Here is a 16,112-nt window from a genome sequence, read left to right as displayed (position 1 = left end):
TTATACCTTTCATTCTTCTAACAAATTATTTCACAAGACAGATTTCTGCTCGTTGAGCTTCAGTGGATGCCTGAGATTCGGTCCATTTATACCAATTAACTTCCTCGTTATTATGAAAATCAGAGTATGCATGTCTCTTGCCCTTGTCCATGACTTGAGTGTAGCAGTCTCAAAATTTAGAAAATGTAATACTAGAAAGGGGGAGGAGGTAATTTAGTTGATGACTTAAAGTTTTGCAGCTATTTATAGGCATAGTTTTGCATTGTTATAGCCTGTTATATGAGATGTGCAGTTAGGAATGTGAAAATAATTGATGTTATTGGGGCAATAAATTTGAAGATGAAAGTATTCATTTGTGTCGTTTATTTGAGAACAAAAGTTGAGTTGTCAAATCATTTTAAAAAATTGCATGTGAGTTCTCCTGTGAATTTATGAAATATGCAGTTACTTTAAGTACACACAGTACTTATTTTAACTTTTCATATTTGTGAGAAGATTAGGACATCGCATGTTCTATGCATTCATTTGACAAGTCGATATTACTTTTCAAAAGTTGACAAGTCGAGTTTATTTTGTTACTTTTTATAAAAGTGAAGAACATTGTATTCCCGTAAATAAAGAATTCATTTAATTTCTTGTTGATTGAGATTATCCTTAATGAGAACCCGGATTATTGTAGTTTTTTTGTATAAGTCGTGTTGTTTAGTGCAATTTCACAAAATGTTATAAGGGATGTTAGTAAGTTATGATTTTATGTTATTGTAAGGGTTCTTAAAATTGAATTTGCAATAATTTAAGACTTTGTAACCTTACTTTTGTGTACATCCACCTTATGAGTTGACATGAAAATTAAGTTAATATGATAGTGAAAATAACAACATCAGATTTGTGTAGGCGGGTGCAGTGGACATTTCTTGCTCCGTTTTGTGTGACCTTCTTGATGGCAGGCGCTACATTTGTTGGACGTATGTGAAGCATCCATCTCCGTTCTTATTCTCACGGATTGCCCCTTTTCACCGCATTTCTTCTTCTTCCTCTTGAGGGACTCATCGGCCACCAACTTACCATATATTTTCCATTTGAGGGGTAATTGATAATTCCAATATTCAATTGGTTGTAGTGGATATATTAATGGAAAATACAACTTTTGTTGTTCTTGGTTGTAGTGGCAAGGTTCAATGAGATGCTTCCACTGAATGCTATTTTTCATACACCCTGCAACTGCATGAGAGCACGGCATATGATGTGTTGCCCATTTTTCGCAGGTGCAGCTACGCTCTCTTAGCTTAATAACCTGCGTATTTCCTCCATTTACCCCACCTTTGTGCATGTACTGATGTGTACGTACACTGAACATCGCTTGCATACAATTATAAGTTGTTACCATGTGTGCGGTAGCCTTGGTCTCAATCTTAGAAAGCATAGCTGATGAACGTGAAACACAATTCTTCCCCCCTTTGCATGTTGTCCTCAATTATATTTTGATGTGTGTCCAGAATTCTTACAGTCTTGTAGAATAGATACTCCATCATTGCAGTAACTGGGAGGAAACGAGCCCGTCATATGTTGCCATTGAACCCTTCAATGATGTTTGTGGTAGTTTGACCGAAACGATAACCATTTGTGTCGTAATATAGTGTCCATTTTTTGGTCGGTATTGTAATATCCGGGATATATCGTGTAATTATTTTTCTATTAAATAATTATTGTATGTGTTCAGTATCTATTCTGTGAGTTAATTGTTAAATGTTACCTGTATTTGGATATTCAAAAATATTATTAATTAAGTATTTTAATTTTTATATGTCCAAAATAAAACATAGATAATTGTCATATCTTCCTAATTATTTTTATGTTGATTTATGGATTTATAAGGATCATATGAAATTTATAAAATATTTTTCCGAGTATTTAAAATCTATTTTATAAAAACGGGAACCAATCGACTTCATCCGTTGTTACGTTTTTGGAACCCGAAACTCTTCCGAGAACTCCTTCCTAACCTAATTGTAATATTCCGAGCATATTCCATGTTTCGACTTTTTCGATCTGGCGTACGGTTTGTTCTGCGCGGGTCCCGGCGCAATATTTTCGATACAATATTCATTTCGGTAAATCAATAAAACCCGTATTTTCGATAAACGGGAGCTTTTTATTAAACTATCCCAATTATCACTTCGTAGTACGTGTAACCAGGCGCTGAGACCATGACCGCAGTACAAATTGTACTGATTTGGATAATTATCCTGAAAACTGATACCGTTTGGATCAGTTTTTATAAATAAATGTATCATTTTATATCCGAAATGATCCAACGGGATACTAATTTTCCGTAATTATAAATAGCCTTTTTCTGTATTTTATTTCGTATCAAAATCATTTGCAGATAGTTAATCTATAATTTTCAGAGAAAAACCCTAATTACAAAAAATTGTTCTAAGAATCAAACAGCAAAACGAAGGCGTTACCAATCTCTGTTTTCAAAGCTTGAGTAACCAAAATGAAGGATTTGAAGTGTTCTATCAGATTCTGAGCTTTGTTGCACTGCAGAATCAAAGGTTTATTTTCTGGAAATTTATTTATTTTCGAATTAAATTTATTAAAAATATGAATTTTTGTTCGGATGATTGTTTGTATGATTTGATGACTGCATGTTGTAGAGCTTGTTTTCCTGATGATTTTGATATATTATACGTCTGATTTGGAGTTCAATAACATGTTCAAATTTGAGTTTGATTTTTGAATTTTAAAATTAGGGTTTATAACCCGTATGAATGATTTCAATTGAAATTTGGGGGTTTTTGATTTAGGGGTTACTAGCTATTGATTTATAGTGGGTTGTGTTCCTTATGAAATTTGCAATCGATTGCTATATAGCTCGTTAACAGAGGATGTCTGAATCGAAGGGAGTTGTGTTTTTAAAATTCACGATGTTCGCCGGAAACCGGCGATGTTCTTGGCCAATTTCCGGCCAAGTCTGGGGTTATTGATGAATTTTGATTGCAGATATAGATTCCTGGTGTTGTGTAGTATTGATCTGGAGCTTGTGGTGGTGGGAGGATGCCGGAGTCGAGTTCTCCGGCCACCCCCGACTTTTCCGGCCACTGGAACGGCAAAATTACAGTTTGGTCCCTGTACTTTTGAAAACGATGAAGTTTGGTCCCCCAGGTTTTCAGACTTTGCAAAAATTGGATTCATGTTTTAAAAATGTTTAAAAATTATATTTCCTATTTATTTTTATTATAAAAATTCGTTTTTAATTTCTGAAAATTCTAAAAATTAGTATTTTAATTCCGAAAATTATTTTTAATTCAGAAATAAATCTGAATTAATTAGTTAATTAATTTCAGTTAATTTTAATCGATTAATTGGTCAATTAATTTGGAAATTGATTGATTAATTGATTTAATTAATTATTAATTGATTTTAATTAATTATTTAATTAGATATAATTACTTAAAAATGATTTAAAAATTCCGAAAAATAATTTCGAGCTTTAAAATATTATTCTAAATTATTTCCAAGGCTCGATAATTAGTATAAAATTGTTTCGGAGCCAGAATTGGCCAACTGAACCCTGTTTATTAACCCGAAATTGATCCAACGACCCGTTTTAATTCCGAAAAATGTTTTAAAAATCATTTTAAATACCCGAAAGCCTATTTATGACCCGAGACTTCTTTATAAATAATATATCATTGAGTACGTGATGTATTATGTGTTATATGTGACTTGTTAATTAACTATCAGTCTATATATTCGGTGTTTACTTGATTATTACATAACTTTCAATCCGTTAATCGGATTTGGGTAAAACGAAGGGTAGATAGAAGTATGTGTTGAATAGAACTCTATGAGTCGATTATTGATAGATGTTTATGATATGTGAGCAGAAGAGGCAAGGCGTAGGAAAGGGAAACAGGTAGTTGAGGAGTAAGACGATTGTGATTGGAAGCGAGTGCAGTGGATTAAGCTAATACCAGGCAAGTGTTCTAAACTTTCTCGAGATATTGTGGTACTTGATAATCCTGTGATATTGCAAGTGCTTTGAAGCACAGAAACCTAAACCCTGATTCCAGTTATTGATCTTGAGCCGTAACCTGATTCTTTCTAGACCATTGATTATTGTATACCCAAACACGAACCACGAATCTACGATACTACTCCACAAATACATACAAACTAAATACAAAACTGCTGAACTGAATTACTTATATACTCAATCCATGATATCTTATGCTTTGAAAGACCAAATCCTTGAAACCCTGAAATATTGATTCCTTTGTTATCCAATTCTTTCATTACCCAGCATCCAAGCTTTGAAATTACTTTATTGATCCTTACAAGGATTGAAACCCTTTCATTGTTAAACACTCATTGTTGTTAATGATTCTGGTTATTGTTTATTATTGCTTATTCAGTTATTATTTTAGAATTGGATTGTTTTTATAAAATTGTGGACCAGATTCGTGGTCAGACCATATAATGGTCAAGTTAGGCCAATGTGTGCCTTGGATCCAGTAGTTAGAGCAATGATGTGTGCCTTGCTCGGGGTTAGTGCGTGACTGATCAGGAGCCTAACCTTGATTTTTAAATTAAAAGTATAATATCCAATTCTAAATCATAATCCATTGTTCACTTGATATCATAATCATGTTCTATTGATGATCATTATTCTTAGTTTTGTCATTGTGACTTGCTGAGCTAGTTAGCTCATTCATGCGATGTTGTTTATATTCTTTCCAGCTAAAAAGGAACCAGTTGATAACGAGGATCCCCAGTCCAGCGCGAGAGCTAGGGGTTCAGGTTGAGAAAGCTGAGCTAGTAGGCTTCTTTTGGAATAATTTAAGTCTGTAAAACTTTGTAATAAAGTTTATTACTCAGTTTGAGTTTGAATGATTGGGATTTGAACGGTATGTAATATAAGTAGATGTGTGGCTTGTGTGCATACTTTAGCCTGTTGCGATCCGTGGTAGTTGTTAAATAGGGTCACTGCATATTATTGGTATCTTTATTATTTTTATAAGCAGGTTATAAATAAGGTATGTGTATGTGTGTGTGGACCCCAAACTTCTGACCCGGGTTTGGAGGGCGCCACAGGTTTGGTATCAGAGCTACAGGATTATAAGTCACTGACACAAGCCTAGGTTGACGGGAATGGGTAGAGGGTTAGGATTAGAAGTAAGGAATAGAAAGATAGAACGTCGAGAGGTTGAGTGCTTCGGTATATCAGGTATTAGTGTAATTCGTGTTATGAGTTGAGATTCTGATATTGCGATATGATTTCAGATAGCAGCGATGGCCGACTCTTTTATTCCCCTATCAGCTGATCACTCAGAGCCTTCAGTTGGAGTGCCGTCTTCGGATCCACGTCCTGTTGTTCCACCAGTGTTGGCTATACTACCTCCACATGTATTGCAGCCCGTACCATTGCAGGCTATTCCACCTCCAGGCATGAGGCCACCTATCAGAGGACCCCCACCAGCGGATTCAGATTCCACAGGGCATTCAGTTGCGAGTGCCCCATTCCAGTCTAAATTGCTCCCAATTCCTTATTACCGGTATGAGGCTCTTCTATTGGAGCGTGATTCCTTGTTGGCCCAGATTAGAGAGCTACAGCATATCATCAGGACTACAGGTGTTGATCGTGGTGTGAGGGAGCTTCGAGAGGAGATTCATGTGACACGAAGGGTTCTTAAGGCTAGGCTACATGGAGCTACATTACCTGGCAGAGGCCTTGATGCACTGATGGGCTGGGCTACTGAGGTGATGGAGGACTTTGAGAGGCTGGCAGGACCAGAGTTTCCTTGGAGTTGAGTCAGAGATCCAGAAATAGAGATACTGAGTAGTGTTGTGATGGTTATATAGTATGTACAGTAGTGTGTAGTGTGTATCAGTAGACTTTTGAGTTGTATTTATAGACTAGCTATGCTGACTAGTGAGTAGGTTGTTGTACCCTTTTGCTTTTACTTCCGAAGCGTCTTTACGCTTGTACTACCTAAAACTTTTGATCTATATATATCAGTACCTTTTTCCTTTCCAGCACTGTCATTTATTTTATTGCACTTGTTTTACCTTACCTTATCTATTGCACCAGTTATACCCCTGTGATACCATGTACCCTGTTTTCCATGACTGTTTATATTCTGTAAAGAAGCATGCAATTTACTTAGTTACAACTGTTTTCAAAAAGAGATACCTCTGTTTTACAAAACTTTTCTTTTATACAAAGATTTGATTCAAAAGCTGAATAAGTTGTTTGATTCTTTACTGGAAAATGCCTCCCAGAAGAAATACCCGCACCAACACCCATAATGAAGGAACCAACAACAATAACAACCAAGATGATACAAACCCAAATATGAACCCAGGACCCATAGACCCAGCAATAGCCCAGATTCTTCAAATCTTGGCCCAACAAACAGTTCACCTGGCACAACAACAACAACAAAGGCAGACCAACCCCCAGGTAACTTTCAAAACTTTTCAGGCAGTAAACCCACCAGAATTCAAGGGTTCCTTAGAGCCAATTGAAGCAAATGCTGTGGTTAAAGGAAATAGAGAAGGCATTTGCCTTAGTGAAAGTAAAGGAGGAACAGAAGGTTGAGTTTGCAAGTTACTATCTGAAGAATGAAGCCACCTATTGGTGGGAGATGGTGAAGACATTGGAAGGTACAGATGTTATTACTTGGGAAAGGTTTAAGGAATTGTTTTTAGAAAAGTATTTTCCTCAGTTTGTTCAGGATCAAATGGAGCTGAAGTTTTTAGAATTAAGATGGTGAAGACATTGGAAGGTACAGATGTTATTACTTAGGAAAGGTTTAAGGAATTGTTTTTAGAAAAGTATTTTCCTCAGTTTGTTCAGGATCAAATGGAGCTGAAGTTTTTAGAATTAAAGCAAGGGAACATGTCGGTAACAGATTACGAGGGTAAATTTGAGGAATTGTCAAGGTATGTACCGTCGTATGTGGATACTGACAGAAAGAAGGCTAAAAGATTCCAGCAAGGTTTGAAACCCTGGATCAGAGGGAAGGTAGCCATTTTTGAATTGGATACCTATGCAGGAGTAGTACAAAAGGCTATGATCGCAGAGACAGAGAGTGAGATATTCCAGAAGGAGAAAGAAAGCAAGAAAAGGAAGGTTGAGGGAAGTGAGGGTCAGTCACAACCAGGGAAGTTTCCAAATTTTAAGAAGGGCAAGTTTTCAGCCAGGGAGAAATTTAAATTTCAGAAAACAGAATGCAGGAGACGGAGGCCAGAGTAACCGTCCAGTTAATACAAATCAGCCAAATCAGTTGAGACTAACTTTTCCAGATTGTCAAGTATGTGGAAAGAAGCATGGAGGAGTTTGTAATAAGTTGAATGTGGTATGTTTTAAATGCAACCAGAAAGGGCACTATTCGAGGGAGTGCCGAAATCAGCCAGCAAGAGAACCAGCAAGTAAGGATCAGCCTATCCGGAATCCAGCAGTAAACGTTCCAGCCATTGGATTTACGTGCTTTAAATGTGGAAAGCCAGGACATATGGCCAGGGATTGCAAGACATTAGCCCCAGTCAGTAATGCATTAAGGATTATGGGATCTACCCCAGCAGTGAATGAGACTCCAAGAGCTAGAGTTTTTGGCATATCGGTGAAGGATGCGATCCAAGATACGGATGTCATGGCAGGTACGCTTAATGTGAATTCTTTATGTGCCAAAGTGTTAATAGATTCGGGAGCAACTCGATCGTTTATTTCACAAGATTTTGTTAGTAAGTTAAATTGTCCAGTTGAGTGTTTAAATGAAATAATGACTGTGGAATTAGTAAATCAAGAACGTGTATCTGTTAATCAAGTTTGTGGGAATTGTGAGATTGAGATTTCTGGTAGTAAGTTTTGTGTAAATTTGATACCATTTAAGTTAGGAGAATTTGATGTTATATTAGGGATGGATTGGTTATCTAAGCACGATGCCCAGATAGATTGTCGAAATAAGAAGGTAATGATGAAGACACCTGACGAAAGGATAATAACGTTCAAGGGTCAAAAACAAGTAAAGAAGTTTTTAATGATGATTCAAGCCAAGAAGTTACTACGACAAGGATGTGAGCATTTCATGGCATATGTGATTGACAGAAGTCAAGAACCAACAAAACTTGAAGATATTCCAGTTGTGAATGAATTTCCAGATGTATTTCCCGACGAGTTACCAGGACTTCCTCTAGATAGAGAAATTGAATTTGCGATCGACTTAGCACCTGGAACAGAACCAGTATCCAAGGCCCCGTACAGAATGGCGCCTGTTGAGATGAAAGAGCTAGCGAAGCAATTGCAAGAGTTGTTAGAGAAAGGAGTAATCAGACCCAGTGTATCCCCGTGGGGAGCCTCGATATTATTTTTCAAGAAGAAAGATGGAAGCATGAGACTGTGTATTGACTATAGGGAGCTCAACAAGCTGACAATCAAGAACAAGTATCTGTTACCCAGAATTGACGATCTGTTCGACCAGTTGAAGGGAGCCAAGTATTTCTCCAAAATTGATTTAAGATCACGATATCATCAACTAAAGATCAAGCCAGAAGATATACCAAAGACAGCTTTCAGAACAAGGTATGGACATTACGAGTTTTTAGTGATGTCTTTTGGATTGACCAATGCCCCGACAACGTTTATGGACCTGATGAACAAAATTTTCAAGGAGTATTTGGATAAGTTTGTTATTGTGTTTATAGATGATATTTTAATCTATTCAAAGACGAAAGAGGATCATGCAGAACATGTGAGAACGGCTTTGGAGATTTAAAGGAAAAAGAAGTTATATGCTAAATTCTCGAAGTGTGAGTTTTGGCTACAGGAAGTTCAGTTCTTAGGGCACATAGTTAGTAATAAAGGGATCAAAGTGGACCTGGAAAAGATCGAGGCAATTACGAATTGGGAGAGACCGAAAACACCCACCGAGGTAAGAAGTTTCTTAGGATTGGCGGGACATTATCGTCGATTTGTTCAAAATTTCTCGAGGATTGCCACACCATTAACAAAGCTTACACGAAAGAATGAGAAGTTTATATGGAACGACAAATGCAAGGAAAGTTTTCAGGAGTTGAAGCGACGATTGATCACGGCACCTGTTTTGTCACTTCCAGATGATCAAGGGAATTTCGTAATTTATAGTGATGCTTCTCACAAAGGATTAGGATGTGTTCTAATACAATGTGATTGTGTATGCGTCAAGGCAATTGAAACCACACGAACAGAAGTATCCTACTCATGATTTGGAGCTAGCAGCCATAGTTTTCGCTTTGAAGATTTGGAGACATTATTTGTATGGAGAAAAGTGTGAGATTTTCACGGATCACAAAACCTTAAAGTACATATTCACACAGAAGGAACTTAATATGAGACAAAGGAGATGGTTAGAGTTGATCAAAGACTATGATTGCTCAATTAATTATCATCCCGGTAAAGCGAACGTGGTAGCAGACGCATTAAGTCGGAAGGAAAGGTTGAATGTGTTATCAGTACCTGAAGATATATATAAGGAATTTCAGAAATTGGAATTGGAGATTAAAGTTTGCAAGCCTGAGGAAGCGAAAGTATATAGTATGACTTTCCAACCAGAATTATTTGAGAAAATAAAGAAATGTCAGGAAGATGTAATGGATCAAGATATAAATCGTTTGGTAGGTGAAGAATTATGCACGCAAAAGGATGATCAAGGTATTCTGCGGTTTTCATCTAGAATTTGGATTCCACCAATGACGGAGCTGAAAAATGAAATTTTACAGGAGGCACATAATTCAAGGTATTCCATCCATCCAGGGAGTACCAAAATGTACAGAGATTTAAAGAAGAATTATTGGTGGCCAGACATGAAGAGGGAAATCGCGGAATGGATTAGCAAATGTTATACCTGTCAGAGAGTTAAAGCAGAGCATCAGAGACTAAGTGGATTGTTACAGCCATTGGAGATTCCAGAGTGGAAATGGGAACATATTGCCATGGATTTCATAGTTGGATTACCAAGGACAAGGGCTAATCATGATGCCATTTGGGTTATAGTAGATAGACTTACCAAGTCAGCTCATTTTCTGCCTATAAATGAAAGATTTTCGCTCGACAAGTTGGTCCATATGTACCTAAAGGAAATTGTAGTTCGTCATGGAGTTCATGTGTCTATTGTATCTGATCGAGATCCAAGGTTTAATTCAAGATTTTGGAAGAGTTTTTAAGAATGTTTGGGAACAAGACTGAATATGAGTACGGCCTATCACCCCCAGACGGATGGGCAAAGTGAAAGAATGATCCAGACAATCGAGGACATGTTACGTGTTTGTGCTATTGATTTCAAAGGAAGTTGGGACGAACATTTACCTCTGGTAGAGTTTGCTTACAACAACAGTTATCATACCAGCATTGGGATGCCACCCTATGAAGCCCTTTATGGACGCAAATGTAGATCTCCAATATATTGGGACAAAGTAGGAGAACGCAAGATACTTGGACCTGAACTGGTACAGCAGACAAAGGAAATTGTTGAAATTATCCAGAAGAGATTGATTGCCGCACAAGATCGTCAGAGGAAATATGCAGATCAGTCAAGGAAAGACATGGAATTTGAAGAAGGAAGCTTGGTATTACTGAAAGTATCACCATGGAAAGGACTAACGAGGTTTGGAAAGAAAGGAAAGCTAAGCCCAAGATATGTCGGACCTTTTGAGATTTCAAAGCGCGTTGGCAAAGTAGCTTATGAGTTGGCGTTACCCCCACACATGGAGCACATTCACAATGTTTTTCACGTATCGATGCTAAAAAAATATAATCCAGACTCCAGGCATGTAATAGAATATGAGCCAATAGAGCTTCAGGCGGACTTGTCATATGTAGAGAGTCCGATAGAGATTCTAAAGGAGAGAGAGAAAGTATTGAGAAATAAAGTGGTAAAGTTAGTTAGAATATTGTGGAGAAACCCAAAGGTTGAAGAGTCAACCTGGGAGTTAGAAAGTGATATGAGAGAAAAGTACCCTCATTTGTTTTCTTAGGAGATTCTGAGGACAAAATCCTTTCAAGGGGGGAAGGATGTAATATCCGGGATATATCGTGTAATTATTTTTCTATTAAATAATTATTGTATGTGTTCAGTATCTATTCTGTGAGTTAATTGTTAAATGTTATCTGTATTTGGATATTCAAAAATATTATTAATTGAGTATTTTAATTTTTATATGTCCAAAATAAAACATAGATAATTGTCATATCTTCCTAATTATTTTTATGTTGATTTATGGATTTATAAGGATCATATGAAATTTATAAAATCTTTTTCCGAGTATTTAAAATCTATTTTATAAAAACGGGAACCAATCGACGTCATCCGTTGTTACGTTTTTGGAACCCGAAACTCTTCCGAGAACTCCTTCCTAACCTAATTGGAATATTCCGAGCATATTCCATGTTTCGACTTTTTCGATCCGGCGTACGGTTTGTTCTGCGCGGGTCCCGGCGCAACATTTTCGATACAATATTCGTTTCGGTAAATCAATAAAACCCGTATTTTCGATAAACGGGAGATTTTTATTAAACTATCCCAATTATCACTTCGTAGTACGTGTAACCAGGCGCTGAGACCAAGACCGCAGTACAAATTGTACTGATTTAGATAATTATCCCGAAAACCGATACCGTTTGGATCAGTTTGTATAAATAAACGTACCGTTTTATATCCGGAATGATCCAACGGGATACTAATTTTCCGTAATTATAAATAGCCTTTTTCCGTATTTTATTTCGTATCAAAATCATTTGAAGATAGTTAATTCTATAATTTTCAGAGAAAAACCCTAATTACAAAAAACTGTTCTAAGAATCAAAAAGCAAAACGAAGGCGTTACCGATCTCTGTTTTCAAAGCTTGAGTGACCAAAACGAAGGATTTGAAGTGTTCTATCAGATTCTGAGCTTTGTTTCACTGCAGAAACAAAGGTTTATTTTCTGGAAATTTATATATTTTCGAATTAAATTTATTAAAAATATGAATTTTTGTTCGGATGATTGTTTGTATGATTTGATGACTGCATGTTGTAGAGCTTGTTTTCCTGATGATTTTGATATATTATACGTCTGATTTGGAGTTCAATAACATGTTCAAATTTGAGTTTGATTTTCGAATTTCAAAATTAGGGTTTATAACCCGTATGAATGTTTTCAATTGAAATTTAGGGGTTTTTGATTTAGGGGTTATTAGCTGTTGATTTATAGTGGGTTGTGTTCCTTATGAAATTTGCAATTGATTGGTATATAGCTCGTTAACAGAGGATGTCTGAATCGAAGGGAGTTGTGTTTTTAAAATTCACGATATTCGCCGGAAACCGGCGATGTTCTTGGCCAATTTTCGGCCAAGTCTGGGGTTATTGATGAATTTTGATTGCAGATATAGATTCCTGGTGTTATGTAGTATTAATCTGGAGCTTGTGGTGGTGGGAGGATGCCGGAGTCGAGTTCTCCGGCCACCCCCGACTTTTCCGGCGACTAGAACTGCAAAATTGCAGTTTGGTCCCTGTACTTTTGAAAACGATGAAGTTAGGTCCCCCAGGTTTCCAGACTTTGCAAAAATTGGATTCTTGTTTTAAAAATGTTTAAAAATCATATTTCCTATTTATTTTTATTATAAAAATTCGTTTTTAATTTCTAAAAATTAGTATTTTAATTCTAAAAATTATTTTTAATTCAGAAATAAATCTGAATTAATTAGTTAATTAATTTCAGTTAATTTTAATCGATTAATTGGTCAATTAATTTGGAAATTAATTGATTAATTGATTTTATTAATTATTAATTGATTTTAATTAATTATTTAATTAGATATAATTACTTAAAAATGATTTAAAAATTCCGAAAAATAATTTCGAGCTTTAGAATATTATTCTAAATTATTTCCAAGGCTCGATCATTAGTATAAAATTGTTTCGGAGCCAGAATTGGCCAACCGAACCCTGTTTATTAACCCGAAATTGATCCAACGACGCGTTTTAATTTCGAAAAATGTTTTAAAAATCATTTTAAATACCCGAAAGCCTATTTATGACCCGAGACTTCTTTATAAATAATATATCATTGAGTACGTGATGTATTATATGCTATATGTGACTTGTTAATTAACTATCAGTCTATATATTCGGTGTTTACTTGATTATTACATAACTTTCAATCCGTTAATCGGATTTGGGTAAAACGAAGGGTAGATAGAAGTATGTGTTGACTAGAACTCTATGAGTCGATTATTGATAGATGTTTATGATATGTGAGCAGAAGAGGCAAGGCGTAGAAAAGGGAAACAGGTAGTTGAGGAGTAAGACGATTGTGATTGAAAGCGAGTGCAGTGTAGTAAGCTAATACCAGGCAAGTGTTCTGAACTTTCTCGAGATATTGTGGTACTTGATAATCCTGTGATATTGCAAGTGCTTTGAAGCACAGAAACCTAAACCCTGATTCCAGTTATTGATCTTGAGCCGTAACCTGATTCTTTCTAGACCATTGATTGTTGTATACCTAAACACGAACCACGAATCTACGATACTACTCCACAAATACATACAAACTAAATACCAAACGCTGAACTGAATTACTTATATAGTCAATCCATGATATCTTATGCTTTGAAAGACCAAATCCTTGAAACCCTGAAACATTGATTCCTTTGTTATCCAATTCTTTCATTACCCAGCATCCAAGATTTGAAATTACTTTATTGATCCTTACAAGGATTGAAACTCTTTCATTGTTAAACACTCATTGTTGTTAATGATTCTGGTTATTGTTTATTATTGCTTATTCGGTTATTATATTAGAATTGGATTGTTTTTATAAAATTGTGGACCAGATTCGTGGTCAGACCATATAATGGTCAAGTTAGGCCAATGTGTGCCTTGGATCCAGTAGTTAGAGCAATGATGTGTGCCTTGCTCGGGGTTAGTGCGTGACTGATCAGCAGCCTAACCTTGATTTTTAAATTAAAAGTATAATATCCAATTCTAAATCATAATCCATTGTTCACTTGATATCATAATCATGTTCTATTGATGATCATTATTCTCAGTTTTGTCATTGTGACTTGTTGAGCTAGTTAGCTCATTTGTGCGAAGATATTCCAACGTCAGAGGGGATATCTCACCAATACTCTTCATACAGGCTTCATGTTTCCAAATTTACGTGGTACTTCCATCTTTCCACATAAACTTTCGTAATTCACAACCTGGGTACCTCGAACTGAAGTTGCTTCTGACATGGAATAGGCAAAACATATGAATGCCCAATGGCTCAACGAAGCCATTATTGTGATCCTTCATTACAGAGATAATGTTGTCTGAAATTATGCATACGCCGACTCTTTGTTGGCACACATGTCTCCGCAAAAGTTTCAAAAACCAAGACCAATTTTCATGCGTCTCCTCATCTATCAGGCATAACACAAGGGATAAGGGTGGTTGTTTGAATCGACACCCATAACAACAAGTATTTTCCCTCTATATTTTCCCTTTAAGAAGGTTCCGTCAATTGAAATGACTGGTCGTGCATGTTTCCACCCATCCATCATTGCTTTGAGACACTAAAATATACGCTTGCAAACAGACGTACCCCGTTCTTCAGAATGAGGAACAACATCAATCTCAATAGCAGTTCTGGGATTAGCCGTTAAGATTGCTGCGAAGAACATTGGAAGACTTTCATATGTTGTAGCCCAACTTCAATTTCTATTTCCATTTTGTCATATTTTTTGTAAACTTCATCCACATGACGGATACGTTCCTCCTCGGTGAGGGACTTATCTTTATAAGCCATTTTAATCTTCTTTTTATCGACTTTTATTGCGTCAAAGATTTTACGGTTCACCTTTCTATTTGATTTCTTCCCAGTTTCAGAATCTTTCATTTTCTTCCCACGTTCAACGGATTCAGCAAAACTTAGTTGACGCATACCTCTCTTAACATTTGTAGGTGTCGTTTGCCTTTTGCCCTTATCCATTTTATGTTTAATATGATGTATACACTTTGCACATATGGTTTCAACTTAGAAAGTAATAGCTATTTATAGGGCAAAATGACTCATACTATCAACATGTTATCTTTTTCACGTTGATTTGATTATACTACTTTTACTATTTATAGGTCATCGTGCATTCATACATTAAAATAAAAGGTTGAGTAGTCAAATAAGTTTGAACGAACTGTACATGGAAGGTAATACATAATCAGACCAAGATAACATAACAATATTTAGAATTGAAAATAAAATTTAAAATACTGCATCACAACATTACGATAATCAAATCACTTGTGAATAATAAAACTAAACACAAACTTAACAACCTAAAACACTAAACTCATTGTTTAAGGAAATTTTCTTAACTTATGGTTGTATTTCTCTTACTCATCGTCGGACAATGAACAATCAGAAACATAATCAGGATCTATAGCAAAATGATGATACATCATTGTAGTATGTAGGTCACCGTCTTCAGCATATTCCTTACTTCTTGTTTGTAGCTCTTTACGATTTAAGCGCATCCTCGTTCGATTTTCTTCCTTTCTAGCACGGAACAACGCTATTTCCAACTTTTGAGGGGTGTCTCGCTGTATGTGTATGGCGCGTTGTTTTGGTATTCTTACTCCTTCCTCAACACATTGCCCTATACAACTTTGGAGACATCCAACACACCATTCCCACTCTCTATGCATCGTGCTTACCGAACTTTTTGCGTAACGTTCATTCGGATCCATTGAGTACCTAAAGTCATCATCACAAAACCATTTCCTACCAATTGCTCGGTTAATATCACCAGGTGTATAACTAATTATTCTTCAATTACTACAATGTGCCAATGATGACAATACACTGTATTTATCATCTATAAAAATTCACATACTTCTCAATAATGACATATATGTTGAACATGACAAAAATATGACTTGTCCAATCATACAGTAATCTATGTCATTTATTGCATACCTTTATTTCATGTCAACTGTATTTTCCACTATATTTTGGCAGGTTATCCATTTTATCTTATCAGCACATGCACGTTATTTTTTCTACATAATTTTATTACATGTAACAATATATCATCTATATAAATTCAC

The 16,112-nt window shown here is 36.0% G+C and overlaps 1 protein-coding gene across 1 annotated transcript; it reads right to left on the bottom strand.

Moving 5' to 3' along the window:
• Positions 1-880: 880 nt before the first annotated feature.
• Positions 881-1,387, bottom strand: LOC141714254 (uncharacterized). Its single transcript, XM_074517785.1, has one exon. It carries the CDS (start codon positions 1,385-1,387, stop codon positions 881-883), a length of 507 nt encoding a protein of 168 aa, XP_074373886.1.
• Positions 1,388-16,112: the final 14,725 nt, after the last annotated feature.

Source organism: Apium graveolens, chromosome 3 (assembly GCF_009905375.1).
Source record: "Apium graveolens cultivar Ventura chromosome 3, ASM990537v1, whole genome shotgun sequence".
NCBI lineage: Eukaryota > Viridiplantae > Streptophyta > Magnoliopsida > Apiales > Apiaceae > Apium > Apium graveolens.
This window is presented reverse-complemented; position numbering and strand designations above follow the sequence as displayed.